Source organism: Aedes aegypti, chromosome 2 (genome assembly GCF_002204515.2).
Source record: "Aedes aegypti strain LVP_AGWG chromosome 2, AaegL5.0 Primary Assembly, whole genome shotgun sequence".
Taxonomy (NCBI): domain Eukaryota; kingdom Metazoa; phylum Arthropoda; class Insecta; order Diptera; family Culicidae; genus Aedes; species Aedes aegypti.
Genome location: NC_035108.1, coordinates 15381174 through 15395217, shown reverse-complemented (window position 1 = coordinate 15395217; position 14044 = coordinate 15381174). Strand labels below are relative to the sequence as shown.

Here is a 14044-nt window from a genome sequence, read left to right as displayed (position 1 = left end):
TCTTGAGAAATTCTTGAAAGACTATGAGTTTCGAAGACTTTTTTTTAAATCCCTTGAAATGACAGTTTTGTGGACAGATTGCTGAAGGTATCTTTCGTACTATACGGCTTAAGGAATCCATGGGTAAATCCCTGTAAAGCAAACGGAAAATTTAAGTGATTTTTTTTGGAATTGATGAAATTGCTTAACCTTCCTAATGCATTGAGAATAAGTTACACATTATGCATTAAGGGTCTAAAATGAGTTATGATTTTGAAACACTCTCAATAATCCAATTTTGAGCCGATTTTCGTTCTTTTAGTTTTATATGAAAGATATGAAACCGAAGAAGGAAACTCTGTACATTTTTTTGTACACAAGGAAAGTTCATACGCACATATGGTACGACGCGACGGTTCAAATTTCATGATTTTTCATTCCGATTTACACGAGCACAGAGGGGGCCTTCCTTAGCCGAGTGATTAGAGTCCGCGGCTACAAAGCAAAGCCATGCTGAAGGTGGCTGTGTTCGAATCTCGGTCCCAGGATCTTTTCGTAAATTTCCCTGACTTCCCTGGCATAAAGTATCATCGTACCTGCCACACGATATACGAATGCGAAAATGGCAACTTTGGCAAAGAAAGCTCTCAGTTAATAACTGTGGAAGTGCTCATAAGAACACTACGCTGAGAAGCAAGCTCTGTCAGCTCTGAGAGAGCCTGCTTCTCAGGTTAGTGTTCCTATGAGCACTTTTACAGTTATTTACTGAGAGCTCTCAGTAAATAACTGTAACCGATGGGATTCGAACCCATGTTCCTCAGCTTCGTCTTGTTGAAAAGCTGCTTGTTTACCGCCACAGTTAGCTTGGCCTTATAAACATAAATTCATTATATCTGAATACCCGTTGGTCTAAAAGAAAAATGTGATAATATGGCGATCACCATCATTCGACAAGCCATTATTCATGTGTTCAACCTAAAAGTAAAAAGACGAATAATAACTTTTGACCGCAAACGCAATATTAGGACCAGTTCAAACATGGCTACAGGAACCCTCCAGAAGTGCCTTTAGGAAAATCTTCAATGATATCTTCAAGTATTTCTCCCGATATATCTCCAGAAATTTCTCCAGACGTTTTTCCTGAAATTTCTCCAGGAATTCCTTCAAAGATTTCTCAAGGGATCTTACTAGAAATTCCTCCGAGATAATCTACAGTAATCTCTACAGCGATTGCTTCAGGGATTCCACTAGGAATATCACCAGAGATTCCTTCGGGAAGAAATTTTGATTCCTATGATTTTTTTAGACCAGCTCCGATAGGGTTCCAGGAATTCTACTAGGAGCTCCTCCAAGGATTATTGCAGGGGTTTTCTGCAGCAAAATCTCTAAAGGGATTTTTTTTAGAAATTTTGGAAGGAGTTTCCGCAATTTAGTATAGAATGCCTCTAGTGAATCCTTCATAGATTACTGGGATTCCTCGAGGAATTTCTCAAAGGATTTTTCCAGAAATCCTTTCAGGTATTTCTCCAGGAATTCTTCAAGCGATTTATCCTGGTATGCTTCTAGAGATTACTCCAGAAACTCCTTCAAGGATTCAATCAGGATCCTTGCAGAGATGTCTAGACTAGAACAACCTCTTCAAGAAATACTCCAGAAATTTCATCAGAAATTCCTCCAGGGATTTCTCCTAGGATACATGCAGGGATATCCCTAGGTAGTCCTCTTCAGGGCTCCATGGATTCCTCCCCGGATTGTCCTAGGGGTTTCATCAGGAAACTATCCAGGAATTCATCCAGGGATTCTACAAGAAATTTTTTCAATAATGTTTGAGGGATTCGTCCTAAAAATCCCTAAGGAATACCTCCTGGAGAATCTCTACATGAATTACTCCATGGAATTTTCCAGGTAATCTTCCTGGAATTTCCTCAGTAATTTCTACAGAGATTCATTCTGGCCTTCCTCCGGAGATTTCTTCAAGAATTCCTCTAGAAATTCCTCCAAAGATCAACCATCCTCCAGGAATTTTTTCAGAAAATACTCTAAGAACAGGGTGTCCATCCATCCGGGAAAAGCGGGAAAAACCCGGGAATTCCAAATGACCTGGAATAATACGGGAAATACCCGGGAAATTGTAGGACACACCGGGAAAAGCACTAAGGGCGAAACTAGAAAATTTTGTAAGGGGAACATGACTGCTTAACAATTTGTATCATAACTGACATAATGGTCTTTTGTGAGTTGATAATGTTAGTTTTTTAGCAAAATCCTGTAAAAAAAATATTGGTTTTCGGTAGATATCATAATAAAATAAAAATGTGAATTTCGGGTTGAAGATATTGAGCAGATTCATAAAAAATCTTATGGGATATAATCGGATCCATGAAAACGTTTCTATAAAGGTATTTAAAGATTCTGAATTTCCATTAAAATTTATGGCATATTCTTGATAATAGCAAGAATTTTAACGGAAATCGAGGCTTATAATTAGCGGATTCCATGAGGGTTAAGTTTAGTGAATTCTCTAGAAGATATTATTTTTCATGAAATTCTTAAAAAAAAATCCAGTTGGTGAAAACTGAATTGTTTTTCTTTTTATGAAATTTCTTATGAGATCTGAGTGGTTTCTTACTGAAATCCTGGGCTTCCCTGTGTTCCATAAGGGATTCTTAATTGGTGGATTCCTAGAGACGCTTATACTGATTTTTGGTGATGCCTTGTTTGGATTACTAGCTACAGTCCTTATAAAATCCCTGACGAGATTTCTTATGATTTTCTGTAGGTTTACCGATTTCTGACTGTTTTTCATAACAAATTGTTTGTAAGATCCAGTATGAATACATGGCGAAATCATTGATGAATTAACCCCTTTACCAGCAGCCTCATTTTTTTACTTTAAAGAAATATTCAAATTCGCCATAACTTTTTTGTTTCTCAATATATTTGCACCATTTTTTCACAAGTTCTCAGAAAACTCTTTTTTTAATAATCTGTATCGGTTTTATCAGTGGTATCCGGAGATATTCCAAAACTCCTTGGGGGGGAATATTTCAAGCTACATTTTTTTTTCTCATGTTTGGTTATTCATTTTCGAAACTAAACTTGACGAGTCTATTACGAAAAATAAAATTAATCTGTGCAACCGTTTTTGAGTAATGAGTTTTTCTGTATTTGGTACCACTACAGCCGTGCCAAGATCTTCAAAACTTCAAAAACATCATATTGTAATTTTTGGGTTTCTCGGAGACAATCAACCGATTTGAATGATTTTTTTCAGAGAAGCTCCCTATTACTTGACTGTATAGTCCGCATTTTATTTTTTTGATAAATTGACTAAATATAAAATGACGTACAAAGAAATTTTGAATGGGAAATGTCGGTCTCCCACGGAATACCGGATTATCTTCAAAACCATATGACCAATGATTAGTACCAACACAGAATCCAAAAATAGAAGACAAATTGTGAAAAAATGGTGCAAAAATATCGAGAAAGAAAAAAAATTATCGCGATTTGAATATTGTTTTGTGGAGAAAAAATGAAGCTGCCGGTAGAGGGGTTAATAAATGACGAGGTCTACATTCTTCGAAAAATCGTTGATGGATTCCTGCTAAGATGCTTGTTTGGATTTACGTCATTTTTTAACAAGCAAGCCATTATTTTTTTACATGGTATCATTTTAAAGTTTTGCCATGACTCAGAAACCAGCTATAGTTCATGTCGAACTTTGCCGTTTTGTAGAAATAATTCACCATTTGTTTATATTATATACTTCGTCTTGCCATCAAGTAGGCTGTTGCAAAACGTCATGTAATCCCCCATACAAAATGACAGCTGAGTCCACTCCCGTTTTTCCAATCATTCCGGAGACTTTCCAGAACTTTTTACTCGCACGAACACGTCGCATGGAGTGTAACGGTGATGCTTCTAGGGAATCCTTTAGCAATTTACCAAGGGACTTCTTCAAAGAACCCTTCATTAATTAACCTAGATAACCTTTAATTAATTCATTCAACAATTTACCCACGTTATTCTTGAGAAATTCCTACAGGATTTTCTTCGGAGAGTCCTCCAGGGATACTTCCAGGAAAATCTCTAAAGGAATTCCTCCAGAGATTTACCCAGAAATTTCTTTAGGAATTTCTCAAAGAATTGTTCCAGAAAAATCTCACCATGTGTTCCTCTAAAAATTGTTCCGCAGATTTCTTCAGAAATTCTTCTAGCGATTTCTTCGTGTATTCATCCAGAGACTCCTGTAAGATTTTTTTTCTAAGGATTTGCAAAGGAATCTTGCAGAGATAAGGCAAGGCTTCCTCAAGAGATCCCCCCAGAGATTACTCTAAGGATTCCTGCAGGTAATACTACAGAGATGTATCCATATTTTTTTCTAAAGCTGATCACCCAGGGATCTCTGGGTTTCTGTAAGGATTTCTTCATGAATTTTTTAGAGGTTTCTCCTGGTACGGCTCACGGAATTTCTTCAGTGATTCCTCCATTAATTTATCCTGTGGTTTTTCTAAATCTTCTTCAGTAAAAGAGTACCTCGAGCAATTCCTAGGGAAATTCTTGGAGGAATCTTTGGCGGCACTTTTAGGGTAATTTCCGATTAAATCCTTGGAGGAATTCATGAGAGAATCTCTAGAAGAATTTGTACTGGAATTTCCGGAGGCTAATAACGAATCTATAGAAACATTTATCGGAGAACTCCTGGATGATTACTTGGAAACATTTTTGGAGTGATTCATATAGTGATTTTTTGGAGATATACTTGAGGGGATTCTTGAAGAAAAATCTTAAAGTAATTTCTTGTAGAATCACTGAAGAAATCTCCAGAATTATTCCTGGGGGAATCTCGAGACGTCTGCAAGAAGGCTTGGAAGAACTTCTGCAGAAATCACTGGAGAAACAACAGGAATAATTGAGATCCCTGGAGGAATTCCTGGATATAGTCAATATTTTTTGCAGATTTTACCGGTGAAATCCTTGGAGGAATCTTTGGAAAGATTTATTGAGGAAGCCCTAAAGAAATTTCAGGAGTAAACGTTTGAAGAATCCTTTTAGAATCCCTGGAGCCATCTCTGGGTAATCTCTGGAATAATTACTTGAAAACTTCCGGAGAAATCCTTGGAGAAATTTCGTCAGAAATGGATTTCTCCAGATATTTATCCAGCGATTTCTCCAGAACAATAGATTCCAAGAATTATCCAGGTATTTCTCCAAAATGTCGCTGCAGGGGTTTCTCCAGGGATTCTTCCCGCAAAGTCTTCTCAGTGATTCTTCCAAGGATTACTCCAGGAATTTGTCCAGGGATTCCTACTGAGATGCCTCTAGGAAGTCCTTCAGCAATTTACCAAGTAAATTCTTCAAAGATCTCTTCATAAATTAACCCAGGTAACCTTTCATTGATTCATTCAACAATTTACCCACATAATTCATCAGAGATTCATACAGGAAAATCTCCAAAGACTCCTCCAGGAAAATCTCTACAGGGATCCCTTCAGAGTTTTACCCAGCAATTTCTTTAGGAATTTCTCCAAAAATTGTTCTAGAAAAATCTCTACATTTGTTCCTCTAAAAAATATTCCACTGATTTCTTCCTTCAGGAAATCTTCCAGAGATTTCTTCTAGAGATTACTCTAAGGATTTTTGCAAGTGATACTTTAGAGATTTCTCCATATTTCCCCGAAGGGGATCTCTAGGGATTACTCTAAGGATTTCTACATAAATTTGTTTCCAGATGTTTCTCCAGGGATGGCTCATATAATTTCTCCAGCGACTCCTCTAGGAATTTATCCTGAGGCTTTTCTGGAGGAATCCCAGTAAATATTATACGGGAGGTTCCTATGGAGAAATCACAGAAAAAACTCCTCGCAAAATCTCTAGAAGAATTCTTGATGAAATTCACTTAAATTGAATTGATGTTGATGGATCTCATTCTGGTTCATTTACGTGTCCAAGAGCTTCCAAAGTAAACTGAGAGTTTTCAACATTTCGATTCAGCCCTCTCATTTCTGTTTTTGTTGAATGAAACAGCACTGAAATAATGTCTCACAAAAGAAAGTATTGATAAAACATTAATACTGTCTTCTAGTATATCATGTTTTAAATTTAGGATTCCTAAGAGGGACCCTCTCATCTTGACAACATGTCTACTTGAAGGTTTCAAGTGAAGAGCTTTTGGTTTATATGGGAATATTATAAATTGAGTTTTAGAAGCATTAGAAGAAATCATCCATTTTTCCAAGAATAAAGAAAATATTTCCAAACTTTTTTTGCAATCTACTACAGATGACACCCAAGCTACGTCCTTTGGTGGGGAGGCCTGTGTTATCCGTAAATAATTATTTTTGACCCCCCTGGTCAGGATAAATCAGATGTAAAATATTGTATGATATTAGCATTAGCATTAAACGATTCGCACAAATTTGTAGGCGGTACAGTCCTAGACCATTGCATGAGGGTTGCCTCCTTCCCGTTCGTTACCAAAGTCAAAGATTTGGGACTAACCCTTGACTCTTAGACAAGATTGACGCATCCTCCAATAGTTGAGAGCTGTCCTGGCCACGGTACTCTTACCATTATGCTAAATTACACTAGATTACGAAATTTAATTTCAGCATAAGTTCATACCTAGTATTTTTTTTTGTATTTATTAACGCCGCGTATCTTTTACCATTGTCATCCCATTTCAGCTCACGTGGACAACGAAATGTGTCTGGTGCGGGCCCTGGAACGGCTCGGCTCAGTGGCCCTCTCAAAGGAAGAGCCCGACATCGGTGCAGCGTTCCTCAAATTTTCCGTCGTCACCAAAGAGCTCAGCGCCCTGATGAAAACGCTGGTAAGCAATTGGGACAGCACCGGAGGCTCAAAATTCAATTTGCCATACCCCCAAAATCCCCAACCGTGACATTGTTCGATAAGCGTGAACATAATTGAATTCTATGTTTTTTTTTCAGATGCAAAACATCAACAACATCGTCATGTTCCCGGTGGATTCGCTGCTGAAGAGCGAACTGCGCGGAATGAAGGGCGAGATGAAGAGGCCATTCGACAAAGCAGCCAAAGATTACGATTCCAAGTTCATGAAAATCGAGAAGGAGAAGAAAGCCCTGGCCAAGGACGCCGGCATGATGCGAACCGAGGTGACCCCGGCAGAAATTGCCGAGGAAATCGAAAAGGAGCGGCGGGTATTTCAGCTGCAGATGTGCGAGGTAAGCAGCGCGGGACATTGATTTGTCTGTTGGGCAAGTGAGGCGCATACATAGATATTTTTTTCCCTTCGCAGTATCTGATAAAGTTCAACGAGATAAAGACAAAGAAAGGTATCGAGCTGTTGCAGCACTTGGTCGAATACTATCACGCTCAAAACAAGTAAGTGGGCTTGGCGTTTTTTGCTCTTTTATCGGATCAGTTTGATAAGAAGGGTGGTTCATTCGTTGGTGGCTAAGCGTGATTCAGTGTGAGGTGATCCTTACTACCGTAAACAATCATGCTCAGCCACATGGCGTACGAATTGAACGTTCCCGTCAAAGGGATGGATTACAGCTCATTAGAAGAGTAGGGTTTTGATTCCTTGTTAAGAATTCTAATACCTTCATTTAATTTTTGTAGCTATTTCAAAGACGGGCTCAAGACAATCGCACACTTTGGAACGTACATAGAGGAACTGAGCGTCAAACTTCAGACAATCCGTCACAAACAGGACGAAGAACGACGGAAGTTGCTAGAATTGCGGACTCTGCTGCGATCGTCGCCCGATTTCGAACGCGTGGAGAATGTTCCCAGTGACAAAGGTGCCGTAGGATACTCGCTTCATCAGCTGCAGGGCGACAAGAACCATGGAGTCACACGATCCGGCCACCTACTGAAGAAGAGTGAAGGCAAAGTGCGGAGGGTGTGGCAGAAACGACGGTGTCGGGTGACAGCCGACGGTTTCCTGGACATCTGCCACGCGGACGAAACGAAAGCTCCGACCCGGGTCAATCTCCTCACCTGCCAGATCAAACCGGTGTCGGACGATAAGAAAGGGTTCGATTTGATTAGCTGTGAGTAACAACCTTGAGACCTAGACAAAGGCTATGTTTAAAATTCCTTATTGCAGATAATCGACCGTACCACTTTCAAGCGGAGGATGAAGCCGATCAAAAGGCGTGGATGTCCGTGCTAATGAACTGCAAGGAGAAAGCACTGGCCAAAGCATTCCAACACGCAACCCCCCAGATGAGTCCTAGTCTAATCGAGCTGCAGAAGACGGTCATCAAGTACATCCAGAATCTGCCCGGCAACGACCAGTGCTGCGATTGTGCATCGAAGAACGACGTTACCTGGATCAGTTTGAACTTTGGCATCCTGGTGTGCATCCAGTGCTCGGGTGTTCATCGGGATTTGGGCGTGCACCACTCGCGGATACAGAGTTTAACGCTGGACAATCTGACTACGGCACAACTGCTAATCGCCAGGGCCATGGGCAACAACAGTCTGAACGAGGTGATGGAAGCCACGCTCGGAACTGGGAAACTTACGCCCGATAGTTCAATGTAAGACCTCTTTTCGTTGTTTGCAACGAATTCTAAATGAGTAATGAGTTACTTCTGTCTTCACCAGGGAGGAACGGTACGATTTCATACGGGCAAAGTACATTGCCAAGAGGTATGTCATGCGGACATGTGCCGACGATCGGGACTTACGGAGCGATCTCGAACAAGCTGTGATCAATGCGGATCTGGGTCAGTTGCTGCAAGTGTGGGCTGAAGGCGCTGATCTATCCTGTGTGTTACCATCATCGGTGAGTTACGATCAAAGTTAGACATTATGATAGGTGAAGAGATCTAGGAGAAAACAACTGCATAAGAATTCCGTTTTAGAAATGTGTTTAAAGTTCCTTTATAAATAAATTTGTCTGTGATATCTCTTGACCTTCGAGCTGTTGCGCTGTTGTACTTTGTACAACCATTATTGTGATTTATATGCTACCATTTTATAACAAAGATAGCTATCGAAACCAAATTAAAATGTATTCCTCAAGAATCTTCTTAAGAACAATACTCAACAGTTTTTGTTTACAGCCGTTTTGGCCAAATGTACATGAAAGTCGCATAATAATGAAGGCACTCTATATGGTTCTAGTAGACTACAAAGTGAAATCGATATATTTCAAAATCCAGATAATTTTTAAACATGGGGTTTTGAATAAAGCTGCTCTGAGGGTGGAGCTATCTGATGGAATTTGACCGCTAGGTGGCAGTAGTGTGCATGAAACTTTACTTTTGTTTTGTAGATACCGTAAAATAGGGCGAATACAAAAATATGGTCAGACATGTTTGAATGTGTAAAACGTAAACCGTGTGGAAAAAAAACTAATGTATTAGTCCCAAATATGGGTCACGTCTTTCTTTGCTGAGACCCCAATCGTTGTTAAAAAATAAAAATTATATCATACAAATATTTATGAAAATGTTGTATGTTTCTATTCACCCCGCGATGGAGCGAATGGGAACAGTGTTCAGCAAATATCAATACTTTTTTTTCATTTTAAATTCAAAGTGAACTCTTTTTAAAGTACATCACTATGAAATATCCCAATGTATTTATCTAGTGAAGAAAAAAAAATTTTTTTAACATTTTCAATTTTTGATCATGTTAGAAATTGGCAAAAATGGCGGATGTTTTAAGCTGTCAAAAATGGTTGAGATTTCAATATTTTCTTCTCAATTTTATAATGAGAAATGTAGCAAAATTATTTATTTGAAAATAGTCTAAATATCAATACTCTGTTGCTATTGAACTAATGGGAAAAAATATATTTTATGAGGTTTTTGAAGTTTATCTTTACATAATACAGTCATCCCTTCATGAGTCGATATTGAAGGGACCATCGACTCATGGAACAGCATTGCTATGGAAATTGATTTTTAGTATGGTTCCATGAGTCGATATCGAGTAATGGAACATCTACTCACGGAAGTTTAACTGTACTCGCATTTCTAACTGTAGGTCGCATTGTTTCTATTCGCCCCACTTTTTCTATTCACCCCGTTTTACGGTATCGCAGGAGCCTTGAGTAGTGTCTGGTCTTTCGATTCCATAGCATGCTCTTGCAGGGCGAGGGATGGAATCAAGACCAATTGTTTTCGGTCCGCGTGGCGCGAGTGCGAAAAGAGGTTCGCGTTAGTAGTGTGTGGTCTTTCGATTCCATAGCATGCTCTTGCAGGGCGAGCGATGGAATCAAGACCAATTGTTTTCGGTCCGCGTGGCGCGAGTGCGAAAAGAGATTCGCGTTTGTAGTGTGTGGTCTTCCGATTCCATGGCATGGAGTTGTGTTTGATCTTCCGACCTTGACGCTTGCTCTTGCGGGGGCCGGCGATGAGGGCAGGATCAAACATGTCGCGCGTCGATCGAGTAAAGTGAAAAAGTGCCGCTTTCGATTAGTTCTTTTTGATCTTCCGACGTTGACGCTTGCTCCTGGGCAGTGTGTCAAGAAAGCCCGAGCAGTCGTCAGTTGTTTTCCCTCACGGGTTGCACGCCTATTTTCTCTGAGTGCTTTTATATAGCCTATTAAACGAGTGAAGTTCAAAGAGGATTGTTGCTGCTCAAGGATGACGGATCAATTGGTGAGCTCGTTTTATGCTACTGTTTCTAATCTATAAAATATGTATGATTGCACCCTTAATCGTTACAACGGTGAGACGTAAATATGATTTTTCAAAAAAATATGAATGGTTCGTCACTGTGAGTGTCGACATAAACTCTGATTCATAAATTATTTATGTCTAATTTTTTTTTTTTTCAAAACACTTTCTTCTTTTTACCTTTATATTTGTAATTAAAAAAAAACTTTGAATGGTTCGACACTTCAAGTGTAGACTTCCAAAAGGTTCACTTTATTCTACAAACTTTGAAACGTTCGTCACATCAAGTGTCGGCATATTTTTTCTCTACATAGATGTTGTTCATATCAAATGAAAATATTATATTTACATATAAGCATGTTTATATCTCACAAATAATTATTTATCATGGTCTAATCGCTTATCAAAGTGAATCCTGTGACCCAACGATCCTTCCCATTAACAAACATCCCTCCCAGTAACCTTTGTGGAGATGCAGAGGCAAACACGGTCTCCAAATAGCAAAGATTACACACTAACATTCCTTCCCTCAATCCCACCTGACTGCAAGGACGTGGCCGGCGCCGTTATTGACCATGTAAAAAAAAAGGCACTGAATTATGCACACTGAAGAAGATTATGGCCAATCCCAGCCGAACTTCTAGTTGATTCTTTGTGCATTTTCACTGACTTCGGTCAATCACGGAATAGCAACCATTGATATGTGTAGTCAGTCTAAGCTAAGCTAAGCTCACCCCGTTTTACGGTATCGCAGGAGCCTCATTTAGAAGGATGGCATTTTCTACTAAGTTGTTCAGTAACTCAAGGGCTAACATTGTTCGAGAAAGTTGATTCAAAATTTTGTCAACAGGCAGTGAGCATGAAACTTTTGTTTTGCAAATATCTCAGGAGCCTGACCACTTACAAAATTGGCGTCTTTGCCAAAGTTGTTTAGTAGCTCAAGGGCTATCATTATTCTAGGCAAGAGATTTGAGATTTTGCTACCAGGCGGTGCTAGTGGGCTTGAAACTTTTGTTTTGCGGATATCTCAGGTTCCTGGCCACCGAGAAAGATGGCGTCTTCGGATAAATTGTTCAGTAGCTCAAGGGCTCTCATTTTTTGGTCCAAGAGATTTGAGATGTTGCCACCATGCGGCGCTAGTGAGCATGTTATATTTTTTTTGCAAGTATCTCATGATCCTGACCATTTAGAAAAAGGCATCTTTGGCAAAGTTGTTCAGTAGCTCAAGGGCTATCATTATTGAAGTCAATCTTCGATTTCACGGCCTAAATAAAGATAGCCTTTGAGCTACTGAACAACTCTGCCGAAGACGCCATCTTTCTAAGTGAACGGGCTGCTGAGATTTTTGCCAAACAAAGGTTTCATGTTTATTGATAAAATTTAGAATAAACTAGCTTGATCAATGATTGTCCTTGATTCATTAAACAACTTTGCTGGAGACGCAATTTTTCTAAGTGAGCAGAATTCTGAGATATCTGCAAAATAAAAGTTTCATGCACTCTAGCACCGACTGGTGGCAAAATCTCGAATCTTTCGGCTTGAATAATGCTAGCTCTAGGCTAATATAACAACTTTGCCAAAGACGTTATCTTTTTAAGTAGTTTTGCACCTTAGATATCCGCAAAACAAAAGTATCATGCTCACTAGCGCTGCCTGATTTTGAATCAACTGCCTCTATCAAAGATAGCCTTTGAGCTGAACAACTTTGCGCAGTAGCGCCACCTGTCGGCAAAATTTTGATTTTTTTGGTTCAAATAATGGTAGCATATATACTACTGGACAACTTTGCTGAAGGCGGCATCCTTCTAAGTTCTTCTTCTTTCTGGCGTTACGTCCCCACTGGGACAGAGCCTGCTTCTCAGCTTAGTGTTCTTAGGAGCAATTCCACAGTTATTAACTGAGAGCTTACTATGCCAATGACCATTTTTGCATGTGTATATCGTGTGGCAGGTACGAAGATACTCTATGCCCTGGGAAGTCGAGAAAATTTCCAACCCGAAAAGATCCTCGACCGGTGGGATTCGAACCCACGACCCTCAGCTTGGTCTTGCTGAATAGCTGCGCGTTTACCGCTACGGCTATCTGGGCCCCACCTTCTAAGTTATCAGGATCCTAAGATATTCGCAAAACAAAAGTTTCATGCTCACTAGTGCACGGCAAAATCTCGAATTTATTGGCGCAAATAATTATAGCCCTTGAGTTACTGAGTAACTCTGCCGAAGAGGTCATCTTTCTCAGTGATCAGGCTCCAGAGATATTTTCGAAAAAAAAACCTTCATGCGCACTAGCGCTGCCTGGTGGCGGAATTCCGAAACTGGATAATCACCGCTTGTCAGGATGATAAGCTACTTTATTAAAGACATTAACTTCAAGCGTTTTTGTCTTGCTTTTGTTTTATCTTTCTATCATATCTACGTTTGCGTACTTTCTGCCTTTTGTTCGTTCCTATCTTCTGTTTTTCCCCTTGTGTATGTACTTCCGGTTTCTATAACTTTCCGGTTTTTCTTCTGCTTTTCAGTCTTGTATGTTTCATCCGATTTTTAAATATCTTGCACTCTTTTCTGCCTCCCTTTTTTCTATTCCCGACCTACAGTATTGGACAAAACATTTGCAACTTTTTCGATTTTCCATACAAAATGACCAACTTTGGTAAGCTAGATCTCAGTTATTTATGGACCAATTTGAATGAAACTTTCACAGAACATCAGATATAACTTGAATTTCAACATATATTTTAGAATAATTTTTCCAAACACGAGTTTATAAGTAATAACGGTTTGAGTAAAGTGTAATTCTTGACGAATAATTCAAAACTTTTTATCTCAAAATCTGATAGCCCTACACAAAAACTGTCTTCAGCAAACTTATTCATTTCGTCAAAATCTACAACTTTGCTGAAGATACCATGAAGCTATTCCTTCAATATGTTTAGTTATGTCAATTATAAAAAATCGTCAAAAAATTCACTTTAATCAAACCGTTACTGCTTTTCAACTTGTGATTGGAAAAATCACTCAAAAATATATGTTAAGGACTGTTCATTTAAGAAAGTGGACACGTGTTTTTTACAGTAAACTGTTTATTTTCGAACAAATTCATGAGTTTACCTAAAATACATGGAAATCAAGGTAATTTCGATCAAATTCACATAAATTCGAACATTTATTGAGCATTGCTGGAGAATGCTCTTACTTTTCTTTTGATACCTCCCATAAAATTCTGCACAACTTTTTTCGGAACTTTTCGAACTGCTTTTTGAACTGCTGACCACATTTTCTTGAAAAAATCGATGGAGCTTGCTTCTCTTCCATCCTTCTTAAGATGCCGTTTGTTTATTACCCAATATGTTTCAATGAGGCGTAGTTCTGAGCAATTTGATGGATTCGATCATTTTTCTACAAATTTGACTTATTCCTTCTTGAGCATCTCCAAAGTAGCTG

General features: G+C 39.1%; 1 protein-coding gene across 8 annotated transcripts in view; it reads left to right on the top strand.

Annotated features, from left to right (window-relative positions):
• LOC5578220 (arf-GAP with SH3 domain, ANK repeat and PH domain-containing protein 2) overlaps positions 1–14044 on the top strand; it is a 122719-nt gene that overhangs the window by 93084 nt on the left and 15591 nt on the right. For 7 of the 8 annotated variants that reach the window (XM_021839972.1, XM_021839971.1, XM_021839968.1 and 4 more), the window contains exons 4-9: positions 6669–6814; positions 6933–7187; positions 7262–7347; positions 7588–8021; positions 8078–8513; positions 8581–8761. In XM_021839972.1, coding sequence (XP_021695664.1) covers positions 6669–6814; positions 6933–7187; positions 7262–7347; positions 7588–8021; positions 8078–8513; positions 8581–8761 — 1538 coding nt within the window. Of the gene's footprint in view, positions 1–6668; positions 6815–6932; positions 7188–7261; positions 7348–7424; positions 7534–7587; positions 8022–8077; positions 8514–8580; positions 8762–14044 lie in introns of those variants that run through there. The other variant, XM_021839973.1, reaches the window with a different exon arrangement.